Genomic DNA, 19,147 nt, shown 5'->3' on the forward strand with positions numbered 1-19,147 from the left:
TGATGAAACCATTGGAGGAATCTGGAGGAATTTCGATGCTAAATGGACAAAGGAGGAAAAGGAAACCGACTCCATGTGCCCTGAACCAAAGAGCAGAAGGAGCATCCAGACTGTTCTCAGCAACCAGTCCAACCAGTACCATCTCTGGTGGTATGGGGTGGTATCAGAGCTCTGATGGTGTGGGGTGGTATCAGAGCTCTATGATGGTGTGGGGTGGTATCAGAGCTCTGATGGTATGGGGTGGTATCAGAGCTCTGATGGTGTGGGGTGGTATCAGAGCTCTATGATGGTGTGGGGTGGTATCAGAGCTCTGATGGTATGGGGTGGTATCAGAGCTCTGTGATGGTATGGGGTGGTATCAGAGCTCTGTGATGGTATGGGGTGGTATCAGAGCTCTGATGGTGTGGGGTGGTATCAGAGCTCTATGATGGTGTGGGGTGGTATCAGAGCTCTGATGGTATGGGGTGGTATCAGAGCTCTGTGATGGTATGGGGTGGTATCAGAGCTCTGTGATGGTGTGGGGTGGTATCAGAGCTCCGTGATGGTATGGGGTGGTATCAGAGCTCTGTGATGGTATGGGGTGGTATCAGAGCTCTGTGATGGTGTGGGGTGGTATCAGAGCTCTATGATGGTATGGGGTGGTATCAGAGCTCTATGATGGTATGGGGTGGTATCAGAGCTCTGATGGTGTGGGGTGGTATCAGAGCTCTATGATGGTATGGGGTGGTATCAGAGCCCTGATGGTATGGGGTGGTATCAGAGCTCTATGATGGTATGGGGTGGTATCAGAGCTCTGATGGTATGGGGTGGTATCAGAGCTCTATGATGGTATGGGGTGGTATCAGAGCCCTGATGGTATGGGGTGGTATCAGAGCTCTATGATGGTATGGGGTGGTATCAGAGCTCTGTGATGGTATGGGGTGGTATCAGAGCTCTATGATGGTGTGGGGTGGTATCAGAGCTCTGTGATGGTATGGGGTGGTATCAGAGCTCTGATGGTATGGGGTGGTATCAGAGCTCTGTGATGGTATGGGGTGGTATCAGAGCTCTGTGATGGTATGGGGTGGTATCAGAGCTCTGTGATGGTATGGGGTGGTATCAGAGCTCTGATGGTGTGGGGTGGTATCAGAGCTCTATGATGGTGTGGGGTGGTATCAGAGCTCTGATGGTATGGGGTGGTATCAGAGCTCTGTGATGGTATGGGGTGGTATCAGAGCTCTGTGATGGTATGGGGTGGTATCAGAGCTGTGTGATGGTGTGGGGTGGTATCAGAGCTCTGATGGTATGGGGTGGTATCAGAGCTCTGTGATGGTATGGGGTGGTATCAGAGCTGTGTGATGGTGTGGGGTGGTATCAGAGCTCTGATGGTGTGGGGTGGTATCAGAGCTCTGATGGTATGGGGTGGTATCAGAGCTCTGTGATGGTATGGGGTGGTATCAGAGCTCAGTGATGGTATGGGGTGGTATCAGAGCTCTGATGGTATGGGGTGGTATCAGAGCTGTGTGATGGTATGGGGTGGTATCAGAGCTCTGTGATGGTATGGGGTGGTATCAGAGCTCTATGATGGTATGGGGTGGTATCAGAGCCCTGATGGTATGGGGTGGTATCAGAGCTCTGTGATGGTATGGGGTGGTATCAGAGCTCTGTGATGGTATGGGGTGGTATCAGAGCTCTGTGATGGTATGGGGTGGTATCAGAGCTCTATGATGGTATGGGGTGGTATCAGAGCTCTGTGATGGTATGGGGTGGTATCAGAGCTCTGTGATGGTATGGGGTGGTATCAGAGCCCTGATGGTATGGGGTGGTATCAGAGCTCTATGATGGTATGGGGTGGTATCAGAGCTCTGTGATGGTATGGGGTGGTATCAGAGCTCTATGATGGTATGGGGTGGTATCAGAGCCCTGATGGTATGGGGTGGTATCAGAGCTCTATGATGGTATGGGGTGGTATCAGAGCTCTGTGATGGTATGGGGTGGTATCAGAGCTCTATGATGGTATGGGGTGGTATCAGAGCTCAGTGATGGCAGCATTAATGCATCTTTTCCAGGGACGTCTGGACAATGTAAAACCACATTCTGCACAAATTACAAATCCCCTCGACTTTGAAATGACCTGCCGGTGGAAATAAGGCTGAAAGAGTCTGTGACTTCTTTCAAATCCCTTCTTAATCAGGATTTTTATGGATTGGCATTCACGTGACCTTGTCTTTTATTTACTTTTCATTGTTTGTAACATTTTAAAAATGTATTGTACTCTTTTTCCCTGTGTGTTTCTTGTACTTGATCCTTAACTTGGACTTGTTGGGCTCACAGTTTCTTCTACCTGATCTGCCAAAGAGCTTTGTAAACTCTCTTTTTAAAAGGTGCTACATGAATGAAGTTATTCTCATTTTCTTTGATCTGGGTTGGTTTAAAATTGTGCAACATAAGTCGTGTTTGCAGGAAGAATGGGGCAATGTGACAGCTAAAAACTGTTCTTTGTGGTAAAAGCTTTACTGTGCCATCTGTTTTTGTAACATGTTGCAAGCTGACGATGAAAAAACGATGTATAGCAACAAAATAAATTAACAATAAATATCTTCGCTTCCTACAGATTTCTTCTCATTTGGCTGTTGTAATAACTTTTTTAAATTCGTCAACATCAGCATTGATGGAGGACCTTAAGGGACAAGAATTTGAAAAAGCATCGAGCTTGTACAGTATCACCAGACCCATTTTTGGGTGAATATGTTAGATTAGATTTACATATCAGCCTAAACATGGATTATTGGATTATTGGCTTTAAATTCCAGATGTAAAGTTGCGATGTGTAAATAGAAATTTATGGAAGTTTATCTGTGCCATCAGAGTTTGAATACGAATTTCTAATATAGATTTTTTACAGCATCAAAATCAGACTTTGAATTTGAAAAACCAACAGTGTAAAAAAAAAATCAATTTCTAAAAACAAAAATCAGTGTAAAAAAAATTAAATATCTGAAAAAAATTTTTTTACATAAATTCAAAGTCTGATTTTGATGCTGTAAAAAATCAATATTAGAAATTCGTATTCAAACTCTGATGGCACAGAAAAACTTCAATAGAAATTAGACAGCTTTTTGTTAGTTTATCTGAAGTTTCTTCATCCTGAAATAGTTCTTTTAGGGTAATTCTCATGTGATGAGCTCATTGTTTGGGGTCAAATCGAGGCCCCTTTAAGGGCCAAATTACTCTCAAATTTTCCCTTTCTTCTGGTGTGCACATGAGGTCGCTGCTGGGTTTTGTCGTCAACACACAAACACTAAAATTCCTGAAGGCTCTTCCAGGTCCGCGCAGCGGGAGCGCGCATCGGTCCCGGGAGACCAGAGGTTGCACGTGTGACGGGGACGCGCTTCAGGGAGCAGGGAGTGAGCCCAGATCATCGGCTGTGTGACTTGTCTCTGCGCGGCTCGTGCGCTCCAGCTGGTCCGCGTCAGTTTGGACTTTTTCGGGTGTCAGTGTCATATTCTACTGCCTCTGCGTCACCGGGGTCAATGTGTCTTCATGTTTTTGGTGCCTATATCATCTTTATTTTCTATTTTTTTTGGGAGCCAAAGTGAGATCTGGTTGGTGAAGCGACGTGTTGGAACTGCGTCAAGGTGACGGATCTGAGTTACAGGCGGAGATTTGCGCGTTGAAGCCACAAACCCGTCAGCCTGCAGTCCGGCAGCATTTCACCACACCTGTTTCTCACTGAAGATAAGAGTCAGATGAGCGCTGAGCTGCTGTTCAGGTGGGTTTAACCCTCCGCTGGATGAGATGTCCTTTACGCACCGACTCGCTCTGCTTCTGCTCGGCGTGATCCACACGGTCAGTCCTCTGCTTATTATTGTTACCATTACGCTTCTTTTTATCAGAATGGTGCGTTCTGAAAGCCAAACTTTATGAGGGCATTTGCTTCGACTTTATAGCATTTCTCAGAATGATTTTAAACCCCAGAGGTTAAAATTCCTAAGAGTTACTCACTGTGAGTTTTTTAAAGGATCTATTTGATTTATTTTATTTTCGACTAATATCCAGACGGGATCTCGTTTATTTACAGCTTAAGTCTTGATCCAGCCCTCATTTCTTTATATTTTCCTTCCGAACAGCCAGATTTTCTTCTAATCTTTTAAAGTGGTCTTGAGCAATAGTTCTCCAGGCTCTCTGAAGGTCTTTCAAAGTTTTTATTTGGACATTGGCTGCTTTTTCACTCATTTTCAGTCCATTCCTTGTAACCTGACCATTTTCAGAGGAATCTTTTTGTTAGTTAAGCCACTAAACCCATGTCTTTAGGTGCATCTATGAAAAACAGCAAAGATAACACAGTGTGACAGACAGAAAACAGGATTTCTGCAGCAACAAGGTGATTCCCAAAGAGCTGTTAGCTGAAAACTTGGCATATCTCAGCATGGTGTGCAGTGTGTCCTTAAAACATTTGAGGAAACTGGACAAGTGGAGGACAAAAGAAGAAGTGTCAGGCCTAAAGAACTATCTACAGCAGATGAACAGGATCTGAAAGTGATGTCCTTAAGAAAGAGGAAAAAATCCAGCAAAGACCTGACACAGGAGCTGAGAGATGCATCTGGACCTTCAGCTGATCCATCTGCTGTTGGCCCAAGCCTCATCAGAAATGGGCTCCATGGAAGGGTGGCTGTCAGGAAGCCGTTCTTAAGGAAGGGAAACAGGGAGAAAAGGCTGAGCTGTGCCAAAGGACACAAGAAGTGGACTGAAAATCAGTGGCAAAACTTGAAGAATGGTTTTCTGTATGATGTTATCAGTCTCTCACATGGTTGTGGGTCCTGTGGCTGCAGAACAAGCCCGAATCATCAGCCATCCACCACCGTGCTTGACAGCTGGTATCAGGTTCTCACACTTACTGATGATCTATTAATCAAGTTAATTGATTAGCAGCACCAGGCTGCTACTTACCTTCTAAATTCCTGTGGCAGCAGTAAGGGTTCACTTAGTTTTTCACACACTGCTCCTGCATTTCATCTCAGGTTGGATTTACCTCATTAAACCTTAGAAATAATGGAGGCTGTTGTTTCTATTTGTCAGGACTGTATGTAAAAACTTTGCTTCATCAGCATATACACATTTAAATCACTGATACAGTGTAAAATGTGACCCCGATATTTAAAACACACCTCAAATATTGATATATTTACATTTGTGCTTTAGATCAAGACCTTAAATGATAGAAGCCTGCTTTTATTTAATTTCATATCTAAGGATTTGTATTTTCGACGTGTTTTGATGCCATTTTTGCGTCTCATTTTTTTGTCGGTTGTGGGTAGTTGAATTGAAGAGTGATGTTTCGTTTGACGTATCATTGCTTCAATATGAGTGGTCCAATTTCAACCTGGACGTCTACACATCTTCTGACCTGCAAACCACAAAATCAATGTTTACCGGATGCATTTGAATCAGCTCTCTCTGGTGTTACGCTCTGACTGTAAACACTGTATGCGTCACAGTGTGACAGTTTTTAACTGCTCCGGGTATTTTGTCCCAATTGTTGACTTAAGACGTAAAACGTGTGAAGCCTGTTTTCAGAAGTCAACATTTATTACCAAAAGTCTTGTGCGGTAGTGTGAGAAGGCTCCAAAATGCAGATGTTCTGCTGGGAGAGATTTAAAGTTTTTCTGTTGACCAGTTCTTTTCGAGCTGAATAAATCAAGCGTTTATCGGAGGAAAAGGCTTTTAGCTGTTGCGTGACTGCAGTTTGATAACTTGGAGAATTCCTTTCAAACATGTCATGATGAAGAGTGGCCTGTAGTGAAGCCCACGAAGAGAAGTTTAAAGTTTAACTAGAAAAATAGATACACAGGTGTGTATTTTGTAGGAGGTGTGAGTCTGACCAGGAGCTTTTATTCTAATGTGATTTATGTTGATCTGTGAGTCTGCAGTGAACAGCAGGCCCAAAGTTTGAGGGGAGAAAATAGCCATGAATGTCGATGGCATTGATCTGTAACCGTTTGCTCATTGTTTTTCTGGACATTGGTTTGGCTGAACTGAGGGCAGCCCGGTACAAAGGCTTTAGGCAGGTCTTTGTTCATCATGTGGAACTGTCAGGGAGGAAGCAGATCATCCCAGAATAAGTGCAAACATCCAGCTGGAGTGAAAAATCAATGATCTGGTCCTCACAGAGTCTCGGTCTCAGCTGAGACAAACCGGATTCACAGAAAAGATGCCCAAACATCCTACGTGCTTTGTCATTATTTTTAAGAGTGTGGTCACTTCACATTTAGTGCCTGTGGCTCATGCGTGTCAGTCTTTTACAGCAAACTGCTTCTGCTTTTCTTTTTTTTTGTTCTCAGTAAGCCGAATGAGTTGGACCAGCGAGAAGAGGTCACACAAGGTTCAGGATTAAAAACTGGGAGAAAAATCTTTTGTTTTGTTTTAATCCTGAACATTTCATCCTCCATCCCGTCATGGATCTGTGGGCTCTTGTTACACGACAGAGACGATGTTATTTGTTAGACAGAGACGGATTAAATTAGATCAAATAATCCATCACTTCCTGATTGCTGCTGCTTTCTATTTATAGTCTTTTTTTGTTGTTTTGTATTAAGGGAAACATGGGAGATGTGAACCCAGAGAAACATGTGAACCTGTTGTGAAACCTCTGTAGAGCACAGTCCTTCTAAACGGGAACAGCTGGATTTGCATCAATCTTTGTTTGTTTGAAGCCAGGAGACCTATTTCTAGTTTGCAAATGTCTTACTTTCCATCTCTTACCCATCCTGTTTCCTTTTGAAATATCTGCCAACAGTTCTAAAAGTTTGGCAACCAGGGAACAGAGAAGTTGAAGAAAACAGAAAGTTTACTCATGTAGTTCCAACTCAGACTTGTTCCTCCTAATTTACTCAAGCATGACACATTTATTAGATGTTCACATTCCAAAACATTCTTGCCGGAAAAACTGCAGACAGGAACTGAAAGTCTCAAATCAAACTCGTTTTTTCTTCTGTATTGTCAGCCCTGAAACTGATATAATCTGCAGTACATCAGGATGTAAAAGGAACATAAGCAGCTACTCAATCACCTTCATCTCCAGTACAATAAGTCCCATCTGCACAGGTAGAAGTTTCCAGTTTGATGCACTGACTCATACATCTCTACAAAATGCATATTTATCCACTGATGATAATATGCCCAAAGAAATGCACTGAGTCTTTTAGCTCATTTTCACAACATGTTGGTAAAATAAACAATGTGAAAATGACTTAATTATCTAAAAGCATGGTTGAAAATTTAAGGACATCCTTACTGCTTCCATAGAATTAAGATGGTAAGAAGCAGCAAGGTGCTGCTGATCAAATGCATTTCATCAATTGATCGTCAGTAAGTGTGAACACCCCATATAGGCAGAAGTCCAGGTGTGTGTTGACACACAAGGAGGAAAGACAGAAACAGACTGAACATGTATGGCTTGTGTGGAAGGGCTGCAGGAGAAAGCCTCTTCTCTCTAAAAAGAACATGGCAGCACAGCTTAGGTTTGCAAAGCTGCATCTGAACAAACCACAAGACTTCTGGAACAATGTCCTTTGGACAGACCAGACCAAAGTGGAGATGTTTGCTCATAATGCACAGCAGCACGTTTGGAAGAAACCAAACACAGCATATCAGCACAAACACCTCACACCAGCTGTCAAGCACGGTGGTGGAGGGCTGATGATCTGGGCTTGTTCTGCAGCCACAGGACCTGGGCAACCTGCAGCCATTGAGTCCACCATGAACTCCTCTGGATACCAAAGTGTTCTAGAGTCAGATGTGAGGCCGTCTGTCCGACAGCTAAAGCTGGGCTGAAACTGGCTCATCAACAGGACAAAGATCCCAAACACAGCAGCAGATCTACAGCAGAATGTCTGAAGAAGAGAAGAATCGAGGTGTTGCAATGGTTCAGTCAAAGTCCAGACCTCAGCCTGACTGAGATGCTTCAGAGAGCTGTGCATAAACCAATGCTGCAAACCTCAATGAGCTGAAGCAACGCTGGAAAGAGGACGTTGTTTTTACCTAATTTTAAAACCTGGCAAAGACCGGATTAATTTTTTATCATGTAATTTTATATAAAACCTTAGAATGAAAGTGGGTGCATTTTTTTCCACATGAGTGGATCATTTTTAAGGATTTAAAGGATAAGACCGGTTTTTTGACATTGGGCCCTTGATTTCACATTATAACATGATGTTCTACTCACCCCTGCTTGTTGTTGGTCATTTGGAGCTGTTCCGAAGATATTCGCGAGGCGTCTGGCTGCTCTCTTGAGATATTCGGCCATGAAACGGTTTCCTATGGGCAAGCTTATACAGGCACAAACTATGCTGTTTATAATTTATTAATTACTGTGCACTAGCACTGATAACATGGAGGTGCGTCGCTTACTTAAAAAAATCCGGGTTACTAATTTTGAATTTTAGCCGAATGAATAAATAGGCAGCAGGTCTGTGGGCTGTCTGTGGCAGTAGCACGACGAGGACGTCAGTAACACCCACTTTACGACAAAAAAAATCAAAATTACAGTAACCCGGATTTTTTTAAGTAAGCGACGCACCTCCACGTTATCAGTGCTGGTGTAGAGTAATTAATAAATTATAAACAGCATAATTTGTGCCTGTATAAGCTTGCCCATAGGAAACCGTTTCATGGCCGAATATCTCAAGAGAGCAGCCAGACGCCTCTCGAATATCTTCGGAACAGCTCCAAATTACCAACAACAAGCAGGGGTGAGTAGAACATCATGTTATAATGTGAAATCAAGGGCCCAATGTCAAAAAACCGGTCTTATCCTTTAATATCCTCAGCAGGAACCATTGGGTTCACAGTTGAGAACCAGACTTCACAGGGAAGAGCTGAAACACGTTGTTAGTTTTGGATAAAAGCTCCTTCTTTCTCACAGAAATACAGTCGATGCTTTAATCTTCCATGTCAACAAATTTGTTCTGTTTGAATTCTCAGAGTTCATAAAATAAGTGTATGTGTATCTATGAATGTGTTTTAAATGTCATTCTCCTCTGGGATTGGTCAGATGTTGCCAGAAGTTAAGTGGTATTTTATTAATGAACGTGTTGATGTGGCAGGTTTGGTCAGAATCGATGGAGTCCCAGCAGGAAGAGAGGAAAGCTGAGGAAATGTGTGTGTGTGTGGGAGTGTGTGTGTGACGGAGAGTGTTATAAACACACTGACAGGTTTGACATGCAGCTGAGAGTGGAGATATATCTCAGTGTAAACAGACCTCCCAGCACACATACAAACTCAGTATATCAGCAAAGTCAAGTTGACACATGAACTCATTCTGGTTGAGGGCTTTTCTCTTTGTCTGGATTGTTAACGCTGGGCTTTGTGAACACTCTGTTTCAGTGTGTGTGTCCTTGGTTACCATCAGCTGTACCAGAACACACACAGGTTCTGATCTGAAGCCGGTAACCATTCATCAGAAGCCTGAAAAATGTGTTCGTACTGTATTAGCAGCAACTCAGCTTCAGCTAACCAGACCATGTTGATTTAATTTTCTCATTCTATAAATATATATAAAGCAAAAAATCATCAAAACAACCTGCATTATAGGGTTTTTTTTCATTTCAATGTCCCGTTGCTTTGGTCCATTTCTGGCTACAAAAGTTTTGTTTTCAGGACCTGGAAGTAAAAATTAGGTTTGAATCTTTTGGTTTTAGTTGGCCAGTGTTTTGTATGTTTTGTGTTCATTAAAATGGGTATTTAGATAATCACATTGAGTCAGTCTTTAACCCTCCTGTTGTCTTGCGGGTCAAAAGCAGAGGTGCGCAAAACCAGTTTTGGACAGTCCAGTTTTTCAGTTATTGGAACTCAAATGTGGAACAAATTACCAAATGAAATAAAAACACAGACTGAGTTTAAAACATTTAGCAGAAAAGTGAAACACTGGCTGAAGGAAAACCAAAACTGTAATCATGATGTTACACAATAGATAACACACACACATGCACACACAACACATATAGTTCACACACATTATATTGTTTTTCTTTTGACCAAGGTTTTAATGCTATAGGATGCATGTTTTAAGATAACATGTAATTGAATATTTCTATGTTGTATGTGATTTATATGATGTTTAATTAGAATAGGAAGCCTGATCAGGGACTGGGGTTGCAAATTAGCCATCTGGCTATAAACCTTTTTATGTATTCACATCTGCAAGTTTTGTCATGGCCTTTGCCATGTCATGTTTGTAATAATGTGCACTGCATTGTCCCTGCCAAATAAACTACAAATAAAATAAAATAAAAGTGAGCCTGTTTAGCTGTAGAAAAAATACCTTAAACTATCTTTTTACAACTTGAAATCTTATGACTTTTCCTAAAGGGACCCCATCATTAGAAACAGTCATACTTTATTTTCGTTTATGTTTCCATGTGGGCTGTACACCACTAGGGCACAAAGATTGTCTTAAGGGTCATTTTTGAGCCATGAATTATAAAAACATTTAAACACCAGAAAAAAAGTTCACTGTTTTTTTCCCTTTCAATATAATTAATTCGGAAGTAATTACTTCACATTTCTATAATAGCAATAATAAACCTTTGTTATGTAAGGGCGTATTCACACCTACCTCGTTTGGTCCGGACCAAACGACCAAACGGACCAGATTTCCGTTGGTTCGGACCTTTTGGGATGGTCTGAATACAAACCACCGAACTCTGGTCCGGACCAAACAAGCGGACCGAGACCGAGCTGAAAGGTTGGACTCGGTCCGGATCAAACGAACCCTGGTGCGGATCTTTTGGAGGTGTGAAAGCAGACCGGACCTAATCCCAGATATTTTGCTTTTTTGTACCTCGGGAGCATCCGTCGTTTGTCTGCTGCTAGGTAACAGAACAGAGCGTCGTTCTTCTAATTACTAGACCGGCTGTGGTAAAGCTAACGAAAGACCGAAAATGAGTAGGGGACAAACGTGGGCCGAAGAGGAGACCCGTGCTCTTGTGGACGTTTGGGCAGATGCCCACATATCATATACGTTGAAAAAACATATAGTTTTGATTATATTAAAAGCAATAACGGCACGGAAAGCGTCCATGACTACATTCACTTTTGAACTTAGCACTTTGTGTTGCGCGTGTCGATTCTGACCAATAGCCGAACGACTTCAGGGCGCGTGGCTTTGATGACATATTTTGGTCCGTTTACTGAAATGTACAGTCTGAAAGCGAACCGCACCAAAATGAAAATAAAAAAGGTTCGGACCAAAGCAAGTGAACTATCGGACTTTCCTGGTCTGAATACGCCCTAAAAGAAAACTGAGAAAACAAGAAAACTGTTGGTCCAACTGACAGTTGGTTTGTGGTAAAAAAAAAAAAAAGTGTAATCCTGAAAACTGGTGATTGTCTTTTTGTATTGTGTAACAAAAAACACATGATAAAAACTGTATTGAATTGAGTTGAATAGATAAATAACAGGTGGTTTCATCATACAAAGTAGATTTTGGATTTAAAATTCTATTCAGTTGCTTTATTTTGGGGCTTTGATAGGGCGGGTCATTTTTGACCCGTAGGACAAGGGGAGTAAACAGAATGATAAGACCGCACAAGGGTTAAGGGAATAATTAGCTTTAAAACCTTGAAACCATTTATTATAAACGCATTAAGAGAAGACAGCCTGACTTCTTTTTGGTTCAGTTCTCTTCCTTTTAAGCACTCAGGATTACTTCGACCTGGATGACTGAGAGCAGACGACATTTGGAGCAGAATGAGTTCATTGTGTGAACAGAGGCCTAAATGTCTAAGTCAGGCTCAGATTTATCAGAGATTCACTGCCTGCATGAGAAAGCTGCAGAAACGTGAACTTTAGTCCAGAGAGCTGAGGAACGTTTATCAAACAGCAGCACAAAGAGGCAGAGCCTGAACCTTTGACTGACAGGAGGTTAGCGTCGGTTGGAGGTAATATTCATAATATTTATTTCCCCTTGTCCTGACAGGGTAGTGGAAGGTTTCCTCACTGCTTGCTGCACTGGGAGATGGAAAGAGCCAGAGGAGAGTGTCAGACACAACTGCAGCAACAGACGCCAACTGCCACAGGTACTCGCAAACACACCTTGAAAAGCACACAAGAATGTGTTAGTTACGATACATCTGCAGAAACAAAGGCCACGCTCAAAAAACCACCAAAACATGTGTGTGCCGACCGAGGTCGGTGACGTCAGTTACATAAGGAGGAGGGTGTGACTGTGAGCTGTTTCAACACATGACCCATCAATCATTTATTCACCTCTCAGGCCAAATAATCAGGAAGTACACACAAATATACACACACACGCACACACACACGTTGGGCTTTCTGTAGTCATAAGGGCAGTTAATCTTACAGGCAGCCTGGTGTCACAGGTGTACAGGTAAGAGAAATGAGCACCAAATTGTGAAACTTGTCCTTTATTGACTGAAACATGTAAATAAGTCATGTTCCAGTGACCCATCTGGCTGTTGGAGCAGCCTACTGCTGTGGTGGGGACGAGACATTAGCTTCTGTGAAAGGGTCAGAGATGAATTAATTCAGTTGAAATACTGTTACTTTCTTTTTAAAGTGATATTTAGTTTTTACTTTCAGCCTGTCTTTGGTTAGATTTAGGCACCAAAACCACTTGGTTAGCTTTAGGACAGCCTTACCTGGTCCTTACAAAGACATGAGCAGTGCAGAGCTCCTTTATGCTCTACAGTTAAAGAAGGTTTGGCTTGTGATCATTTCAACATATCAAATGCCTCCATCGGATGCTGCATTTTTAAGAAGTCATTTGATGTGAGAACAGTCTGTAAAACCCAGAGATTGAGCTTTGTGTGTTCAAATGTTCTCAGTATTGATGCCGTGTGTGCAGTATTTACTGCTAATGGCTGCATGAGCTTCAGGATAATCCATCTATTAAAACATGCACACAAAAGCTGTTTCAAAGCCATAATTTAATGATAGCTGCATATGTTGAACAGTCCTGTTAACTTGAAACGTTACAGTCTAGACCCACCGCAGTTTATGGGAGTATTGTTATACTAGATCATGGATTTATTACAAGATGATGAGTCATTATTCCACTGAAAGCTGCTCAACAGTATTCTCCTTAGCATCATAGCAAGTAAATAATCATCTCTGTGAGGCTTTCCAGATGTTTTAGGCCAATTGCATCAAATTTTGATGAAAAGGGTCACAAGCTGTGTGATGCTCAAACAGTATTGGGTATTCAAAGTTCTTTTCCACAGGCCAAATAAACGTAGCAAAGCAGTTTATTTCTTCATCCTTATCCAATCTACTGGATTAACACTGTGAGGAGGTGTATTTTAAACCTAGCAACCCATTTTTCCCTACTTGTCGCAGAGTCACACTTGGTCTTGAACCCACTGTGTCTGTTTTAAATGCAGAGGGTACCCCAAAGCATCACACGCAGGGTTTCCTCCGAGTCTATAATGTAACAGTGTTGGACACATCGCCACGACGATATGGAAAATGTTCGATCTGAATCAAATCAAATCAAATTTATTTATATAGCACATTTCATGTTCAAACAATTCAAAGTGCTTTACATAAAATAAAAGCATTGCAGCAGGGAGTGGAAGAAGCATTAAAAATACATTAAAGAATATAAAGAGAAACAAATAGCATAATTTAAATGCATTTAAAAACAAGTAATAGTCTAAATAAGTTCAAAGATATCGTGCAGATTTCATGCATAGACACTTGAGAACAGAAATGTTTTTAACCTGGATTTAAAAATGTCTCCATTTGGTGAAAGTTTAATCTCCACTGGCAGTTTGTTCCACTTGTTTGCAGCATAACAGCTAAATGCTGCTTCTCCATGTTTAGTCTGGACTCTGGACTGGACCAGCTAACCTGAGTCTTTTCCCTAACCATAACCAGCTACTTTTAGCGCCTATCCTTAACAACAGTCCTCCTCCCTTTTCAGGACATTTTCAGGATAACTGCATAATGCAGTGTTGGTATTTATGATGGGACAGAAACATTGAGAATTTTGAGTCAGTCAGTCATCTACCTGCTACACTGACATAAATCTCAACTTACCCTTCAAATAAAAACTTAAATCATGATGAAATGTTGCTTTTTGTTCCCACAGTGTGCATAAACGCAACATGAGTAATTCAAGAGCACACGTACATAAAGATACAGAGCATGCAGCACTGCGCTGGTCTGGTTTTATCTGTAAGGTTGTGTTTGTTCGAATGTTTCCCTGCAGTGATGATGAAATATTGTATCTTTGTGTTCTGCAGCTTGAGCAACGGGAGATTTTTCTCACACGTGTTTAATCTTCAATCACAAACCAGTATGAGATACTGCTGTAAGACTTATCAGAGCAGATTAGTGATATCTGCATTTACTTTTTTTAATATTATTTCCGAACATTTCAGCTGATTTTTAAAACAAGGATGGGGATTTTCTAGGTTTGAAAAATCAAAAAAGCAAGTGAAAAGATGACAGTTTTCTTTTTTTTTGTTTGTTTTATGAAAAAAAAATGATAAAGGGATTTCTCTGACAAACACGAAATTAATAGACACCTTTTTTGTTACACTGAAATTTCATAGATTATTGCAGTGAAAAAACTCCTTCAAGGCCTTCACACTGGAAAAGATCAAAGTCTTACCCAGTATATTTGTCTAATTTCTAGTCAAAATATCTCATTACACTTAATATCAGACACAACTGCCTAACAAGTACCATTTCAGCCAGATATAGGGACTTGTTTGAAGACAATACATCTTGAATATCTAGTTAAATGAAAAAGTCTTGAAAACAAATTGTCACATAGCATATGAAACAAGCTTTTTTTTTACATTTGAAGAGGTTTTTAAGCTAATTTCAAGATCACTTTTAACTCAAAAGTCCTAATTATTTCAAGAAATCTTGACAAGCCGATTTTCACTAGTTCCATTGGCAGATTTTTTTGCTTATTTCAAGCAAAAAGTCTTGTATTTGTTGTTTTTCTTACTTATTTTTGGAGGGGCATTTTTTCCAGTGCAGGTCCTCAGGCGGCTCTGCATTAAAAACAGACCTGATTCTGTCCTGGAAATCACTGCATGAACACTTCAAGAGATCATGTCTGAGAACACAGCTCACCGTAACATCCACAAATGCAGGTTGAAGCTCTATCATGCAGACAAGAAGCCATATGTGAACATGATCCAGAAACATGGCCTCGCATATTTCAGCATGTTAAACCACATCCTGCATCTATTCCGACAGCATGGCTTCATAGTAGAAGAGTTCAGGTGCTGGACTGACCTGCCTGCAGTCCAGATGTTTCACCATTTGAAAACATTTAAAATACAACAAAGAAGATCCAGGACTGCTGAGCAGCTGGAATCCTCTATCAGACAAGAATGGGACAACAGTCCTCTCCCAAAGGTCCAGCAACTGTTCTCCTCAGTCCCCAGATGTTTACAGATGTTATTAAAAGAAGAGTGAATGCTAAACAGCGGGAAATATGAACCTGTCCCAACTTTTTTGAGACATGTTGCTGCCATCACATTCGAGATGAGCTGATATGTTTTGTGAAATAAAAGTGTAAAATGTTTTTGTGCTCACTCTGAATTTCTTTATGACATTTGAAAATCACAGCATTCTGGTTTTCTCTACATTTTCATATTTTCATTATCTATGTCTCCACTTTTTTGGAACTGGGGTTGCAATAAGTGAGACTGATCAGTAATATGAGAGGTATCGTCACATTTTTCAAAGCTGCCGGTCTGGTTGCTTTTATGGGGACTTGATTTGTAGTTCATTGTAGTTCAAAGCCGTAACTCAACTAAACAGGAAGTTCTCTGCCTGCTAACTTTTAATCTCTGTGTGTGTCTGTGTGCAGGATGTCAAGGCGAGTGGAACAACGTCTCGTGTTGGCGTAGTGCGGCGGTCGGTGAAGTGCTGACCCTTCCCTGCCCCTCCCCTTTCCTGCTCTTCTTTGGCAAGGATGGTGAGCTTCACCTCAAACACACACTTCCTCCTGCCTTCATTTGTCCTCCTTAGCACACAAACACTACAGAAAAATGTGGGAATTGGACAGTCCTACATTCAAAGAACACCTCTGTCCTCCTGTTCCATTCAGTGCTCATTACCGATAAAGGAAAAAAATCAATCAAATATCAGTATTTCACTTTTCTTTCAGTTTAATTGTTGGATCTAATTTGCTTCACTTGCTAAATAATCATCTGCCCAAAGATCTTTTAAAGAGAAACAGCTTGCTAAACCAAGTTACAATACTTGTGCAACTCATTTGTAGCTTTGCCAATAAAGACTGCGAGTTGAACAACTTAGATTTGCAAAATAAACAAAATAAGAATCACATTTAGATGTGAAACGGTTCGAAGGCCTGAAAACAGTTAAGTTTGTCCACTTAACAGACAGTTAGTGCAAATCAACACTTAATAAGTTCTGAGGATGGTTGGAAATCCGTTTTTTAGTACCAGAGAGGCTGTCTGTAAAAGCACAAACCTCAATGCTACAGCAGAATAATACAAATTTCTTCAGTTAATGTTAAACGAAATATCTGATTGATATCAAAACCATGTTTCCAAAGGTGTTGAGATCTTGTGTAGGATGTATTAAAACATTTAATGCAATCATTTGCAAATTATTTAAAACATATATGATTATATCACAAAAACAACGTCAAAATCAGAATTTATGTCCATTTTGAATCTAATGACAAAAGCATGTCCCACTAAAGCTTCCCACTCTGTTAAATCAGCTCTTCTTTTAACTAAACTCAATGAAAAACACTTTAAAGAAACCACTCACACACTTGGCTTGCGGGTATTAATCTGCTCCAGCTCTGATCGGCATTGATGGAAAACCTTTTTGATGAAAACCTTTTGGATTTACCTGCACAGCTGGCAGCTGAGTCTGAGTTCCAAAACATCTGTGTGTTTAAAATCCACAAATTAACTCAGAAAGTTGTGATTTTTAACAACCGTGGTCCAACGCAGACTGCAGGATAACGCAGCCTCATCCACATCTGCCTTTTTAAAGCCGGGAATGATGTTGTGCATCGTGCTATGTGTGAAAGTAAAGAAACAAGCCAGAATCGCAGAACACGCCGCTCTAACCAACGGTGCTGCTGTCAGCTGATTGCACGAGTAGGACTTGATGCGTCTAAGGACACAGTGATGCAGGGCTAATCCTCCTCTGTTTGGTATGTGTGACTCACAAGGTGCAACAGCAGCAGGTTAACATAGACGTCTTAGTGCTATCCCTTCATGTTGCCGTAGCTTCCAGCCTTGTCCCCTGGCAGGTTGTTCTGGGAGTACATGTAGACCCAGGGCACTGAGAGTAAACACACTACCACTGGCTATGTTTTAAATCTGCATTTAAAAACCCTTTTAAACACGTACTTTAGTGTAAAAATGGTATGTGTTTGGGAACTGAGACCAACTGATGTAGTTTTTCTTTTCTATTTCGGCTGCTCAACACATCTGGGCCGTTTTTGAATCACTTTTTTATTTCTAAAAGCTCCAGATGTTTTCAGCGTGTGACGTGTTTTGACTGCAGGCATCTGGAATCTTTATCTTCGGAGCCTTGCTGTTATAATACGTGTCGAATGTGGTTTGTGCTTCTAAACGAGTAAAACCTTCACTGAAGACCTCATCAGGATGGCAGCATGTGTAACCTGTTTTTAAATCTTTCAGCATTAACACAGAGGTTACTTGTTGAGAGTCGAGTTTCTTTGCACCGTAAAGTTTTAACTCACTCAGTATGTTGCTCATTTAGTTTCTCATTCTTTTACAGATTTGGTTTGATCAATTGTAACTGGTTTTGATTCCTTCAGCACTATCTGCCAACAGCTGGTTCATTCACCTCCTGCCCCTTCAGCAGAGACAGAAAACATCAGGTCAGCTGTTGAACTGGTGAAACATCCAATCAGCAGCAGGATAAGAGCTGCTCGGCGTCAGAGGTCCCGACTGAAGCTGTAACCACCGAGTTGTATGACTCTCCTGTTGGTCATAGCATCAGATTTACCTCACAGTCTCTGCTGAGGGCTGTGAAAGCGCAATCTGACCAAGCCTGAGGTGACGGGAGCCAATAATTCCCGGCTTCCTGTCAAACAAGTAATAGATTTGGGCCCGAACTTCCTATTCCTTGAGTCGGTCAATGTTCGAAAGCAGATGCATTTGAAAAAGCTAATAAAAGCTTAGTCATTATCATGTGATAGCCGGTGGTGTCCAGATTGATTAGAAGCACAAATCAGCTGTTTACTTTTTAAACACGAAAAACAACAATTAGCTCTGAAGGATTAGAGAAAATGAGGAGTAATTGTGGAAATGTAATGGATTAAAAAGTGTGATAGACTGCTCACATTTTCTATGTTTGACTACAGTTTAATTACAGTTCCCAGCAGCTTCTTCCTTGTTCCTGGATGTTCTTTGTCCTGTAGGCGATTGACTTGGAGAGAGGTGGTGTCTCATCTGGATCACCAGTGTGTGTTGTTTTGGAGGCATCTGTTCTGCCTGACTGATGGTTGAAAACTGGAAGCTGCAGGCCTGGGAAGTTCATTAACTTTCCCATTGTCTTGTTTGATATGTACAAAAACTTTTAGTCGGTTTCTGGTCATTGGAGTCAGGAATGTCCTGAAACCAGATAGTTTTCTTAGATTAGGGTGGAAAAATGTTTTCTCAGTGTTTACATGTTGGTGTTAGATCGATTCTTTCATTGGAAGCTCAAGAACAAGCCGGAGGAATCTCAAGTTAAATAAAGTGTTTATTGGTAGTCACACGTCAAGCATATCAGCGCTGGGCTCAGTGGAACAGAGCTCCCGCAGGAAATCCGTCAGACTGAGCCTCGATTTCCGCGTATCATTTGCATTTATAGCCTCATAGGTTGGACTCACACTCGACCGAGTATGATTGGACATGAGTAGGTTCAACATGCTTCGTCATGTTCTCTGGATCAGCCCAAAACAATGTGTGTGTGTGAATCTTGCACCTGTTTTCCCAGGCTAATTGTTTTGTCTCCCCATTCCTGGATCACTTTAGGTCATCGTGGAAAAGTACAGAGACTATTTCATTCATAATGTCTAAGAACAAAGCCAATTTTAACATTGGTACGCTGCGTTTTAAAGTATTAACTATTTTTGTGTGCAGATTAATGTATCTGATGCAGTGCTGTGTTTTTCCACAGAGAC

General features: G+C 41.3%; 1 protein-coding gene across 2 annotated transcripts in view; it reads left to right on the plus strand.

Annotated features, from left to right (window-relative positions):
- The first annotated feature begins 3,405 nt into the window (after nt 1-3,405).
- LOC142370286 (vasoactive intestinal polypeptide receptor 2-like) overlaps nt 3,406-19,147 on the plus strand; it is a 62,576-nt gene continuing 46,834 nt past the window's right edge. The window contains exons 1-3 of one of the 2 annotated variants that reach the window (XM_075452779.1): nt 3,406-3,828; nt 11,957-12,056; nt 15,836-15,943. In XM_075452779.1, coding sequence (XP_075308894.1) covers nt 3,778-3,828; nt 11,957-12,056; nt 15,836-15,943 — 259 coding nt within the window. In that variant the 5' untranslated portion in view covers nt 3,406-3,777. The remainder of the gene's footprint in view (nt 3,829-11,956; nt 12,057-15,835; nt 15,944-19,147) is intronic. The other variant, XM_075452780.1, reaches the window with a different exon arrangement.

This window comes from Odontesthes bonariensis, chromosome 20 (assembly GCF_027942865.1).
Source record: "Odontesthes bonariensis isolate fOdoBon6 chromosome 20, fOdoBon6.hap1, whole genome shotgun sequence".
Taxonomy (NCBI): domain Eukaryota; kingdom Metazoa; phylum Chordata; class Actinopteri; order Atheriniformes; family Atherinopsidae; genus Odontesthes; species Odontesthes bonariensis.